The following is a 14,875-nucleotide window of genomic DNA, read 5'->3' on the forward strand; positions in this document are numbered from 1 at the left end:
GCTGGGAGTGAGGAAAGAAGAGATTTGTTGAGTCAGAGAATGAGTTCAGTGTGGAACACGGGGCTGAGGTTCCTGGGTGATGGTCAGGAGAAGATGGTGGCTATGCAGGTGAATATGTGAGCTTGGAGCTTGAGGTGAAGCTGTGCATGAGGGGGTCTGTGCTTTGGAAGCATCTGATTTTAAGAAAATAGGAGGCATTGAAAAAAGAGGAAGAAATATAGTGATTACTATACTTTCTTTTAATCTTACAGTAAATGTAAAAATTGCCAAAATGAGCTTTATATTGAAGTCAGGCTAGAGGGCAGTATTCTGAAATAAATAAAACTCAATATAACACTTTATGAACTTTTGCATTGGAATTTATGTTGGAATTTGCCTTACACCAGTGTTTTTCAACTGGGTGCAATTTTGTCCCTCCAGGAGACATTTGGCAGTGTCTGGAGACATTTTTCTGCTTGTCCTAACAGTAGGGGGTAGGCAGTTACTGCTTGTCCTAACAGTAGTGGTGGAGGCCAAGGATGCTGCTAAATATCCTGCAACTTAAAGGACAGTCCCCACCAAACAAAGGACTCCCTGGCCCAAGATGTCAATAGTGCTGAGGTTGAGAAACCCCTGCCTTAGACAATCGAGCTTAGACAATTTTAGAAAAAGAGTTCAAATCATCCTTAAATTGTTTTTCTGATCAAGAAACACCAGAGAAGGACTTTTGCTGTAATGCATGAAAGAACTTTGATATTCTGGCTGGGAAGTCTATTCCATTAGCCTTTCAATTCAAAAGGATGTTTCCCTGGTTAAAAGCCCTTGTGTGCATGGGAGTACTCTGTGACCACACAACATTGAGGGCTCCAAGAATGTATGGCATATTCACTCAGGGAACCCCACAATGTAGGCTAGCAATCAATGCAAAGATAACAAGTTCAATACCATGGGAATAGATGGGAATGTACGTACCACCAAGGACATCTAAAACATAAAGCTTGAAAATGGCCATTAAATCTGACTATTGCATTGTTAAATATGAGGACAGAAAGATGCAAGTGGTCAGCAATATAACGTAATGGTGAAGGGCACAGGTTGCTGAATCTGACATTGCAAGACTCCTGGTCCATGTGATTTGGTGCCTAGCTGGTAGAGAGTGTTATCAATGGAGCAAAAGAACACCAAGATCCAGCCCACTGTTTCCAAATGACCTTCTACTAAGGGCTTCCAGGAAATTGATACAAATACATTGATAGTATTAATGCCAGGAATGTAACACCTATAGGTTTTTTAATCAAATCAATAATTTGTTGATCAATATTTGTTAAAAGTGATGACATTGATTCTACTGGTTTCTGTCATAATGAATGAGAGTAGATGAAACGGATTCATGATTTTTAAAATGCAGTCCTAATACCCCTTACAAAAAACTGGGAACCATAGATAAGAGAGGCAGTTATAAAAGACTGAATGATTCCAAACAGTCAGAAAGCAAAGGCTGCATGCTTAGAAACTATGCTGTAATGTTTAATTCCTTTTCCCACTGTTTACTAGCTGTGTGGTCTTCAGCAAATTGCTCAACCTGTCTGTGTTTCTGTTTCCTTTTATACATAATAAGGATAAAATCTATCCTATAAAATAGCTGTGAAGATTAAGAAACTATATGTAAAGTACTAGGCACAGCACAGCCATAAAATGTTCAGTAAATGTTAGCTATTAGAAGAGTATGTATTTAACAAACACAAATGTATATGGACGCAAAATTTAAATGAATTTTAAAAGATAAACTACAAGATGACAAAAAATTTCCCAGCTCCAGTGTTCTACTTTGGAGCTACTTTTGTATACTATTATGCTTTTCTTCTGACAACACTTTGGAATAACTTTTTGAGAGGCAAAGAAGTAGGTGGCCTTCTAGGTCCCTAGACAGCTATGCAGGCATAGAATATTTTTCACCAATATTTTTAGCTGATATCCAAAAGTGACCTTCTGAACAGCCAGATACTCAATATTATATTCAGCTGTTTAATGTTTCATCATCCCACTCATTAATCACACATAACACTCATTAATCAAGTTACAAAGGAGGATCATTACCAACTGGGGCCATAGTGCAGGAAAATTCCTGCCTGCAAGCCACATCAGTAGGCTTTGCATTACTCCACAGACTGGGTAGTGGGCAACTGGGGTAGAACAGCATCAACTGAGTGACATTTCTGTGGAGTTCAGAGGAACCGTAAGACCTGGGTAGTTTCTTAAGTTACGGCCCTAAACAATCAGAGAAATGCAACGACAGGGCCATACACAAACAAGGCTAATAGAGATGAAATACTAAAAGATTCTAGATAAGTCTTTTTGTAAATAAATTCAATATGCCAACATTTGCTATAACAAAATTTGTAAAGTGGGAATTTACCCACTATTTCAGATTAATTAAAGTTCTTAATTTTAGTGCTTTTTAAAAAATTATATTTATAGCACGATCTCGGCTCACTGCAGCCTCTGCCTTCCGGGTTCAAGAAATTCTCCTGCCTCAGCCTCCTGACTAGCTGGGGTTACAGGTGCCTGCCACCATGCCTGGCTAATTTTTTGTATTTTTAATAGAGACAGAGTTTTGCCATGTTGGCCAGGTTGGTCTCAAATTCCTGGCCTCAGGTGATCCACCTGCCTCGGCATCCCAAAGTGCTGGGATTATAGGCGTGAGCCACCATGCCCCGCCCATGTTATTGATTTATAGAGAATAAGGATTTAGCTTTCCTTTCTCCCATCCATTCCCTTCACACAATTCCCCCATTCTCCTGATAGTTTCATTATATTTTTTTGTTAGAGTAATAATTATTTGGTAATAATTAGTACTAGAATTACTACAGTTGGGTCATGTAATACACTATGGTTACATTTCTTCTATTTCTCCTTCTTTTTTATTCGTTTAGTTTTCTGTCATATACAATACTTCACTACTTCATGACTGAAGCCCATTGACAGAACTCTAACATTACTCTCAGTAGAGTCAGACTTACCGAGTAATCTGTCAGTTTCATTGTTGTCCTGGAGACGTCCCTATGGGAATCCTCTACTTTCTGCTAAAATCTAGACCAGCTGCTTTCTAGGCTTGAGCACAGCAGTAGACATGCCATCTGCATTCCCTGTCTTCTGCAGACATTTCTTCATTCCCATGTTGCATATGCTAAACTTTCCTGGTTTACTCCATTTTGTAGGTGGATCATATCCTCCAGTAACTTCATGAGAAAGGGTGCATGGAAGAAATAGATTGCCTAAGTATAGAATTCTAAGATGGTGACGGTTTTCATCAGGATATTTAAGTCATTGCCACATTTTCTTCTGGCATCCAGAATTGCAATTAAGAGCTCTAATGCCATTCTGATTCCTAATTATTTGTATTGAGCAAAAGTTATCCTTCCTTTTCTAAAGTTAAGAACATTTCTTTTGCTCTAATATTCTGAAGTTTCACTAAAATGTACCTTGATATGGGTCATTTTTATGAATTTTGCTGAGCACACCATAGGTTCTTTCAATCTGAAATTTGGTTTCATCAGTTCTGGAAAGTTTGCTTGATTTTATTTTACATAATTTTCTTCCCCCGATTTCTCTGTTTATTCTTTGTAGAGCTCTCATTAATATTATTTTTCACACAAAACCCCCTCTAATTGAATTAGTCTTAAAATTTTCTACTGCCTCTCCTAATTTTTCCACTTTGTGAGACGTTTCTTCAACTGTAATTTTTTTTTGAAATGGAGTCTTGCTTATTGCCCAGGCTGGAGTGCAATGGTGCGATCTCTGCCTCCCAGGTTCAAGTGATTCTCCTGCCTCACCCCCCCGAGCAGCTGGGATTACAGGCATGTGCCACCATGCTCGGCTAATTTTATATTTTTAGTAGAGATGGGGGTTTCACCACGTTGGCCAGGCTGGTCTCGAACTCCTGACCTCAGATGATTCACCTGCCTCGGCCTCCCAAAGTGCTGGGATTGCAGGAGTGAGCCACCGCGCCTGTCCCTCAATTGTATTTTTTAAACTTTTTTTGGAAAAAAATGCTTGCCTTGGAATGTGTGTGTGTGTTTTGTTTACTGTGGAATTCTCAATGGCTAGAACAGTGCCTAGTACATTAGAAACTAAAAAAAAAAAAAATGTTGGACTGAAACAGTAAATGCTATCGCATATGTTTAACTTTTGGAATGTCTTCTTTCATGCTGTAAAACCAAAACTACCCATTAAACAATCACTCTCCATTCTTCCCTCCCTCCTGTCCTGGCAACCACCATTCTACTTTCTGACTCTATGATTTGACTGCTCCATTTTCCTCATAGAAGTAGAATCATACAGTATGCGTGTTTTTTTGTAATTGGCTTATTCCACTTAGCATAATATTCTCAACGTTCATCCATATTGTAGCACGTGTCTGAATTTCCTTCCTGTTTAATGATGAGTACTATTTCATCGTATGAATATAGCACATTTTGTCTATCTATTCATCCTTCAATAGACACTTGGGTTGCCGCCACCTTTTGGCTATTATAAATAGTGCTGCTATGAACAACGACATGTAAATATCTTTTTGAGATTCTACTTTCAGTTACTTTGGATATATACCCAGAAATGGAATTGCTGGATCATACATTTTATATTCCCACCGGCTAGTACACAATAGTTCCATTTTTTCCACCTCCTCATCAACACTTACTCTTTTCTTTTTTTTTTTTCAATAGTGGCACATCCTAGTGGGTACGAGATGGTATCTCATTATGGTTTTAATTTGCATTTCCCTGGTGATTAGTGATATTGAGCATCTTTTCATGTATGTATTGGCCTCAGGCTGGTTGTTTTATCATAAAAGAATCATTTGTCTTTTCTTCAGGGCTAATAAGAGCAGTTACCAGCATTTTTGGAACAAAGCAGACGGAAGCTGGGTTAAGTGTGTGGCCATCAGCGTACAGATTTTCACCCATCCCTCCTCTTTCAGGATGATGCATCTGCTCTTGGCTGGCCTAGTGTCCCTAAGTCCAGAATCCCTCTTGTTCAATCTGTTCAGAGAGGGAACATCCAGGTGTCCGCTGGGTAAGGGGAAGAGTAACTGCTTGCATGCCAAATGGGAATGGGATTCAAGGAAGTTAACTGTTTCTTTCAAACAATTTTCCTGTTTCAGCCACACTTGTACCCCCACTTTTAGAGGTCACAGTTGACCCAGTTCCTAAACCTTTAAGGAGCTCTGCAATACCAGCAGGCCCATTTCTTGGCATTGTCCCCTATGGCATTTATCTGCTTTCAGTTTTTAAATTTTTGCCATTATTATTTCTTTTCTTCTTCTCTATTTTTCTTCTGGGTTTATGTTTTTTGTCCCATCATCTCAATGAGGCTTCAGGAGAGCATGGAGATGAATGTCTTTAATTTACCATTTTAATTGAAAATCCCTAGTTATTTTATTATTTTTATTCGTAACAGTATTTTTATTTTCACTTAAAGATAGGAGGAAAGAAGAGGACAGAAGCAGAGACAGAGTTCTAATGCGATATTTCACCAAGATTTATGAAAGTAAGAATAGGGGTGGTCTTCCCTTTCCAGGTACATTCTGTTGGTATTTGATGCCCCGACGACACAGTCAGGTCTCCATTTTAACTCTTCCTTGACTCATATTTTCTGCTCAGTTTATCCATTTTCAGATTCTTGTCTGGTGAGAAAACACTGTGAATACAAACCATTCTCAGTGCAGAGGTAGAATCTGACATACATATTTGCTTTACAGAAAACTTTTCAGTAATGCATTGACTTTCTCTTTTAGGACACCTCTTTAGAAGTACTTAGGTGTTTTGGATTGGTTTCTTTTTCTTTCTTTCTTTCTTTCTTTCTCCCTTCCTTCCTTCCTTTCTTTCTTTTTCTTTCTTTCTTTCTTTCTTTCTTTCTTTCTTTCTTTCTTTCTTTCTTTCTTTCTTTCTTTCTTTCTTTCTTTCTTCTTTCCTTTCTTTCTTCCTTCCTTCCTTCCTTCCTTCCTTCCTTCCTTCCTTCCTTCCTTCCTTCCTTCCTTCCTTCCTTCCTTCCTTCCTTCCTTCCTTCCTTCCTTCCTTCCTTCCTTCCTTCCTTCCTTCCTTCCTTCCCTTTCCTTTCCTTTCCTTTCCTTTTTTCTTTCTTTTTCTTTCTCTCTCTCTCTCTCCTTCCTTCCTTCCTTCTTTTTTTCAGAGTCTCACTTTGTCATCCAGGCTGGAGTGCAGTGGTGTGATCTCATTGCAATCTCCGCCTCCAGGGTTCAAGTGATTCTTGTGCCTCAGCCTCTGGAGTAGCTGGGATTACAGGTGTGCACCACTGCACCCAGCTAATTTTTGTATTTTTAGTAGAGACAGGGTTTCACCATTTTGGCCAGTCTGGTCTCGAACTCCTGGCCTCAAGTGATCCACCCTCCTCGGCCGCCCAGAGTGCTGGGATTACACCTGTGAGCTACCGCGCGTGGCCCTGGTTTGGTTTCTTTCATCACACTCATCTAAGGCTACAGAAATATCCTTTGTAGTGTCATTTGATTGTACACATACTGGCAGAAGTCGAGAGGGAAGCTACTTGTTGTTTTGTACAACCCTGATGGACTATGGCCTATCCTACTCTGATATAAAACATTGCCAGGAGATTATCTTCTGGGACCCAGAAAAATAACTACTTGCTATTTATTATTACCCACTGTGCTGAGGAAAGCCCTGACGTCTAAAGAAATTATCAAAAACTTTGAAAGTAATCCTTGATTTTGGGAATGCTCAAAATTCAAGTTAACATGAAACATTTTAAAAGAATAAACTTTTATTTAAATAACCAATTTAGCTTATTTATGCCAAACTGCTTTATCCAATCTGCGTAAAAGGCCTGCTTAAGCACTGGAATGCCATTATGGTTGGCCATAATTAAGATTCTAACCAGGTATTTTTTGTATGTATAGTAATTTCAGTATTTGTAATACTATATTAAATAATAATACATGTGTATGGTGCTTGCAAAATTGGAATTATTAGACTCAATGTATACATGAGGAAATTGAGGTTCAGAATATTATACAAAACTTCTGTCTAATCTCAAACAGCAAGTAAGAAAGTGAAGAAGCTGGTACACAATATCAGTTCTCTGACTCCAATGCACGGGTCTATTTCTCAAAAGATTTGCACTGAACTACATAGATGTGGGAAGAAAGATCAAGGATGTAGAAGGATACAAGAAATGAGGAGGAATATAAACTAAGATGGAAAGATAGTAGACGCAGAAACCTCTCTTCACCTTCCCCAAACCACTTAATGGCCTCTTCCTAGCCTGGAAATGTAACTGCTATCTGTTTCACCTAGGCCTGGAATTGTGTGTGTTTGCTTGGTGTTTTTGACATGTTGACTGACCCTATGTAACAAGAGCACTCTGAAGATGTTTGCAGAAAGGCTGCCTGTATTTGCTATAACATGTACTAGTTCTAGCAAAACACCAGGAATTGAGGAAAAGCCTATTGCCCATCAGTTTCCAATATTAAGGAAAAACAAACTTATTTCTGTAAGGGGGTTGGGGGACATCCTGGTTTCATTTTCACCGAGGCACAGGAGTAAACAGCTTTCTCAAGGCAGTGAACCTCATCCACACAATGGCAACACTCTCAGCTTTAACCCACATGTCTTGTGTCCAGGTCTTCTGCCTTCACTCTCAGGCACCCTGAGCCTCTCTGCTCTGAAAGAGCCCTCATTTGATTTGCACACAGAACCAAGTTGAATGCAGTCACTTTTAGTTAGGACAATCAGAGAACATGGCTGCATTTTGAAGACTAAGAGAAAACTCTCAACATATACTCAATCCTCTGGATTCTTAGATGTTTACAAAGAAAAAAGGGGACAGCCTTGTATTATTTTCCCAAAAAAAAGAGGTGATAGGAGACTAAAGCAGACTTCTTCCTTTTTCTTAAGAGAACGGCTTTAGTCTGAGAAAGGGTAAAGAAGTAACATCCTCGTAAATAAAAAAAAACAGCAACCTACTACTACCAACATGTATGAGAGCAGACTATGACTTCTGTATTAAGGGGAATGATAAATGTTTTCACATTATGGGAACCGTTTTAAGCACAACCTTAAAATAGTGCTTTAGAGATAGGTGAAGACATCGAGAAATTTGTCTCTACACTTTAAACCTTTTCTCTCCCACCAGGATTTTTTAGTAACAATATGTTTTTACTGGAGCTAAGAGAATGTGAAAGAAAATTTCTAGCCTTGAGTGTTGCTGCCACCTACATGGCGGGAAGACTACAAACAAAATCTAACACTTTCAGACAGGCATCAGCTGCAGTATGCTTTCTATGAAAATGTACTTTAGAAATCCCCAAATTTGTTTATTTACTTCACTATCCTGAAGGCATGTTAGTATTTGTTAGTTTCGCCTCATCTTCTATCTCAAATTCTTGCAGACATTGGAGTAAATGGTTTTGCTTAGACTGGTGTGAATACACTGATTATTTGAAATAGAAGCTGATTCAAAGAATTCTTCCTTATTATAAAAAAATCCCAAGTGCAACTTGATCCCCATAGCTATGTCTTAGGGAAAGGATGAAGGTTCTTAATCTCACTGTACTAGAGGTCCTCCCTCTTTCCTACCCTAGCAGATTCTAAAATACAAAAAAAAAAAAAAAAGGAAAATGAAATGAAACATTGTTTCCTCAATTGATTATATAGTAACTATAAATTGATGCTAACGGGGATAACATAGATGTCACAATTCTTTTGATATAGATCAGAGAGGTTATTTCTGATAGGAAATGTAGTTGACACTACACAATTAACCAGAAACCTCTTTAAAAGCCTAAAGGAAACCTGTGATATGTCAAGAACATCATGGGCTGTCTTTTTATCTTGGAAGGCATCATCCAAGGCCACGATGCTGTTACTGAGGCTGTGTGAAAACACCTTCTGCCTAGAAAATATACATGCAAGATCGAAAACCTGATTGATGGCTTTACAGATAATTGCAATTAAAATGATTGCTAAGTGAATAAATGATGAGTTGTGGAAGCATGTGCCAACTAATTATTCCTATTACACAATGTTATGAATATTGGTGTTTTTCTGGCATTTGGAACTTTGCAGATTTAGGCATAGTGTACTATGGACTAAATATGGACTAATTATCTTTAGTGTTAAAAGCTTTGTATTCTTGAATAAAAATCATTGCTATTTTTCCAATAGCAGGATGCTGAAGACAAAAAAAAGACCCTAAAATTGATGTTAGGAAAATATGCTCTGTGCAATGAAAAATTGGCATTTGGAGGAACAATGTCAATGGAAGAATAAAATATGCTCCGCTTCACCTCCACCCTGGAACTCCTCCTGGTTTTGTCCCTGCCAAGAGGGGAACCATTCACGTGGTCTCTTGACTGGCCTCCCCACACCCCTTCTGGGGCTGGAGGTGGGGGCTGGGGTGCTGGTCTGAATTGCTCTGTGTTAGAAGCCCTGCATATAACGGGTGCCTAATTTGCCCCAGTATACCTCTAGAAGTAGGCCATTTTGGACATCTTCATTGGTTTATGGCTTTAGTTTTCACATAGTATTACAATAACTATTTCTTACCATTCGCCTCATTATAATCATGCTTGTAATGATGCAATTGTCACAGTCCATTTACCTGCAGTGTGCTTTCTGGGGTAAAGGTGAATTTATCTTGGACTTAACAAGTAGGATCCAAGAGTAGGTGGTGGCAAAACACAACAAAACAAGCAAAAAACAGTACTCAAGATAAATATATTTTAATACAATATTTATAAAAATTAAATTACTGCAAAAACTCCACAACATCAACATTTTACATAAAGATGGTATTTGAGAAGGTCAAGATGAAGGTGAAAAGAGTAAAGGAGTTGTACTAGGACAGGCCTCCCATTAGACACATGCTGTCTTCCAGGGGTCCCAAATTGGATGGGCGTTTCCAGTGGCATGCTCTTACAGACAGACCTGTTAATTTCCAGTTTACCTTCTCCTACCTGCCATCTGTAGGCTCCTTCTTGAGCAAATTACAATGCAAAGTGATCTGGGGACTATTGTACATGAAGCCATGCAGCTTTATCTGAAAGATATCTACTCAAGAAAGTTTTAATTTTGCAACTCTTTTGGTTAAGCTAATTTTTTAAAATTTCAAAAAACACTATTATGCAAATGTTTACAAAGCAATGACTTTCTTAGGAAATTAAACACAACTTTTGGCACTTTACATATAAGACAACATTTTGTGGAGAATAAAGGAGTCTATAACACTGCTTTTATATAACTGATGAATCAAAATGTATGATTATAAAATTTAAAAAATTGAATGAGTCCTTTCTGTGAAAATAAGGCTTTAAAATCAATTGGAATTAATGTAACCTGAACTTTCATTTTAAACATATGGCATAAAATTTAATTTTAAAATACTCAATTATTATAATGTGCCCTCTAAGTATGGAAGAGAAATAGTATCTTTTCTAAAGTGTTCATTATAATAATTATAAAAGGATTTTAAAAATACAGAACACTGGAAAAAATGTATCAGAAAAGAAATAAAAGTCACCAAATGCTATCATCTAAAGACAGAATATTAATATTTAACAAACTGTATTCCATCATTTTTCTAATACCATCATGTTCAAAGTAGGCTTAATTTAGTTTCTAAAATAGTAACAGAATGTTTGATAACTGGGGCTACTTTTTAACTGTGTGTTTCTAACATTATACATTTTTCCTTATATTTGAAGTGTTTAATAGTGTTCAGATTGCTTTCTAGCACCTCTGGATGAGCCCTGTGAGAAAGCTCTCCAACACAGGGGAGGGAATGAGGCTCTGACAAGCACAGCAAGCACACACGGCCTAGACACACTGCCGAGGAGCCTCTGCTCTTAACACTCCATGCTTTCCAGATACTTTTTCCTGCAATATACAGTGGAGCCAATGTGAAACTCAACAGCAAGTCAAAGAATCAAGGCTTGCAAATGAAAATATGATATTCCTTTGGGGGATATGCCATATATATATATGTATGTATGTATGTATATATATATGTATGTATGTGTGTATATATATGTGTATATATATATACACACACATACATATATATTCACAAATATCACCAAGATGATTACCAAAAAAGAAACACAAGAGAAAATTTTTAAATAAATTATTTATTACAATGACAGGAAGACTCTGGATACAAACACATTGGCTAATATAATCACTCCGCTGGTTACCTAGGGCTAGATGTACAAAAGGACACCCATATCTCATCAGGAGAAAGACAATTTTGAGTTTCTGGGTGTAGTACCAAGTGGTTATGATCACCTCGTACGTGGTCTATCCAGTTAACTGTGTGGCAATTTGCTATTTCAAGTCCTCTCATAAGAGAAATTACTGAAATATGTGGAACGCCAGTCAATATAAAGAAATCATTTTTAAACAGACTAGTGAATTTGTGTCATAAACACAATTGCATATGGATATTAGGAGAGCATTGCTTGAATATCTCAAACTATTTTTAGGAATTAAAAACTTTCATAGTTAATGATATTGGCCTTCAGAATTCATATTGAGAGAAGCAAACTTTAGTCATTTAACATGAATGTTTAAATTTTAGGGATTCTAACATGTGATGCCGAAAAATCCTAACATTTCCATTTAGTAATGTCAGGGTTGTGCCAGTTCTAACTTCCCATAGCTAGTAACATCAGAAAATATTTATCAGAGATTCAATATTGGTTTCATTAGACCTGATAAATGCTAAGTATGGCAACTATTAAAACCTATTGTTATTCTTGTTTCTAAAAGGGAATAATAGGATGTAGCTATAAAAATAATGAAGCTTATTTTTCATAACATAACATAATCTGAGTGTCCAAATAGGTTTTAACAATTAAAAATGCCTCATTTGAGAGGACATACACTTATTTGATATTGCTATCCTTCAAAATGCTTTTGGGAGTCCTTATAATGACCTTGACAACCAGTATACAACAAGCAAGAAAATATAATCCATCGCCTAACTTGCTACCTTCCTTTATTTTGAGACTTGTTTGAAGTGGCTTTTGACTGTTTCTAAAGGAGGGGGAATATATTTATCAGTTTTCAAAGGATAATAATTTTCCGTGATTATTCATATTAACACTATGTTAGTTTCTAAAGTTCAGCTCAAATGTAATTTCAAGCAGTAAAATCATATTTTAGGAAACAAAGAATGCACACTTTAATCTACTTTAAGGGAGTCACACTCATTTGACATCTTTATCCTGGTATGTTTATTCAGATCATCATTAATTATAAGTTCCTTAAGGGCGCAGCCCATGTCATTTCAATTACATAGTTCTCTTTTCTAATTTCCCCATCTCCTGTCTACTGCATCCCAGCATAAGACCTGAGGCTGGTCTCATGCTCAAAAATATTTCTTTAATTGAAGTGACTTGAACTTCTCTATTAGATACATACATAGATAGATATAGCTATATATCATATATTTAATGCTTTATATCCCTTTTTCAATTATATAGTTGTCTTTTCTAATTTCCCCCTCCCCTGTCCGCTGCATCCCCCCATAGGACCTGAGGCTGCTCCTATGCTCAGAGACATGTTTCTTTAATTGAAGTGACTTGAACTTCCCTATTAGATACATAGATAGATAGATATAGCTGTATATCATATATTTAATACTTTATATCCTTTTTTCTATGGATTAGGCAATATTTATATACATAAGATGTAGATTAATAATATTTTGATGCTTTTCTGTAAATCAGGGAACTGTACAATATAAATCATAGTAAATAAATCAGATCACCAAAGGCTTTAATAGAAGAGCACTTTATGACTATTCCTATTTATGCTGTTTGATATATTTTAGTTTTAGAATTCCTGCTAGTCAAGCTTCTTTCTGGGAAAAGACCTACAAGAGTTTATACTTAACAAGGATCAACTGTGATATGCCGTAAGTTGATTCCCCTTCCCTAGTTCACATCTATGTGGCCAACAAGATCAACCTTTAGCTAAAGACATTAGCCTCAATGTCATTAGAAGTTCAAATTAACTCGACAGTACAAGGTTGGTCACTGTTATGCTTTGTATCACTTATTTGGGCTAATTGATAACTAAATGGAACTGGTTATTTGTTGACAACATTTCATGCTTAGGGATGAGATTTACTGCAGTAATTGATACGAATTAAAGCATATCCACTAAAACAAAATATCCTAACCAGACAAATCAAAGTTGGTAAAATTTTAGATTAAATACCTTGAAGCAACATTAAATTTATAAGTATTGTGTACTACATTGGTTTTAACATTGTTTATTATATAATTCAGGGACTAAAAGGATAGGAGAAAATTTAAAGCAGTATTAAATTTGTGTCTGTGGACTGGCATTCCCTGTTGGAAATATTAACAGAAAAAGTAAGAAACAGGAATGGAGAATGATCTAGACAATATTTTTCTAAAATTAGATGAATATGAATATTTTCAATCAGTATGTATTGCATTTTAATCAGCATGTATTAAAATCACTTTAATACATGTTGGCTAAAGTATTAGCAAATCCACTACAGCCTAATAACTTGACCAATAACAACAATGCTTTTATATAGTAACAAACAAATGGCATCTTTTGGATTTCTTAATTTGTTCAAATTCAGCTCCTACTGATGAGATTGCATTTAAGACACCTTGCAGGGGCAGACCTTTGCTATCCATGAATGATGCCTTGGCTCACCTAGGAAAAAAGCAGATATTTTGGGTTATACAGTGAAATCTAAAAAGAGAAAAAAGAGAAAGACCAAGAGGAGGGGAGGGAGAGAGGAAATGATGAATAGATACAGAAAGGAAGAAGGGAGAGAATGAGGAAAAAAAGAAAGAAAGGAAGAAAGGTATTGCTTATAACTTCTATATGTCTTTTCCATCCTAAAATAAGACAAGTTAATATAATAAAAATATACTTGTCTTATAAAGTAGGTAAATACACTTTAATTGCACACATTATTAATAGCTTGGGGATTTTTTTTAACTGCCAAGGAAGATGGAAGTTTTCTATAAGAAAAATTTAGTTTGAAATTAGTAAATTTCCATAAATTTTGAACAGCTTAATTGTTCTTAGAAAAATCCACAGTTGCAGTTTTAGGGTCAAAATTCATTAGTTGAAATACTGTTTGAGTTAGAGAATCAAACAAGTATTTATTTCTCAGACTACTTGGATGATTGTCTTTGTAGGCTAAAAAAAGCCACTCATTTAAAATCAAATTGACTACCAAACATTGTTCCTTAATAACTATTTTAAAACACATTTATATTAATGACATGTCTATGAATAGTAACTTCCACTCCTACTGGCAAAAACTATGGTTTAGTTAAACCAATACTGTATACTAACTGTGTGTGTGTGTGTGTGTGTGTGTGTGTATTAATGTATAATTTTGCATTCTTTAAAAAATATGTTGATGCTTGAATTTTGCTTTTGGGTGAATTTTAAGAATGTGATATTGTTAAAAACAACTCGAAGAAAGTGCTTATATCTTCCTACTGGAATTGCTCTTAATTCTTCTAGATGTTTTTTAGCGCTAACCATAAGAAGTGTGTTCTCGATGGCCATGATTGATCGGCTGCTCACACATTCCACATTTTTTCTGCTTCATGCATCATCATCAGCCATCTCCAGCACTCCAGTCCTGAATCTGTCCTACTTTCTGTTACCTGATTTTTGCTGGTGATTCATGAGCCAGAATAGAAAAAGAAAAAAAAAAAAAAAACTCCACCTTGGCTTTTCACAATATAGTATCCCCTGGAAACTGTGAGAAATCTAGTTTTGGTAATCAGACTCATGTAAATGTAATATTGATTGACAATGATGTATATAGATCTACATAGATAATCTGCCTTATAAAAACC

The 14,875-nt window shown here is 36.4% G+C and overlaps 1 protein-coding gene and 1 long non-coding RNA gene across 3 annotated transcripts in view; one reads left to right on the forward strand and one right to left on the reverse strand.

Annotated features, from left to right (window-relative positions):
- LOC129050114 (uncharacterized) overlaps positions 1–14,875 on the forward strand; it is a 74,846-nt gene that overhangs the window by 34,880 nt on the left and 25,091 nt on the right. The window contains exon 2 of the long non-coding RNA XR_008513594.1: positions 12,844–12,927. This is a non-coding gene — a long non-coding RNA (uncharacterized LOC129050114). The remainder of the gene's footprint in view (positions 1–12,843; positions 12,928–14,875) is intronic.
- Positions 9,718–14,875, reverse strand: part of WDR72 (WD repeat domain 72) — a 236,037-nt gene continuing 230,879 nt past the window's right edge. Inside the window, exon 20 of one of the 2 annotated variants that reach the window (XM_054531292.1) lies at positions 9,718–13,706. In XM_054531292.1, coding sequence (XP_054387267.1) covers positions 13,651–13,706 — 56 coding nt within the window. In that variant the 3' untranslated portion in view covers positions 9,718–13,650. 2 annotated transcript variants of the gene reach the window in all.

This window comes from Pongo abelii, chromosome 16 (genome assembly GCF_028885655.2).
Source record: "Pongo abelii isolate AG06213 chromosome 16, NHGRI_mPonAbe1-v2.0_pri, whole genome shotgun sequence".
Taxonomy (NCBI): domain Eukaryota; kingdom Metazoa; phylum Chordata; class Mammalia; order Primates; family Hominidae; genus Pongo; species Pongo abelii.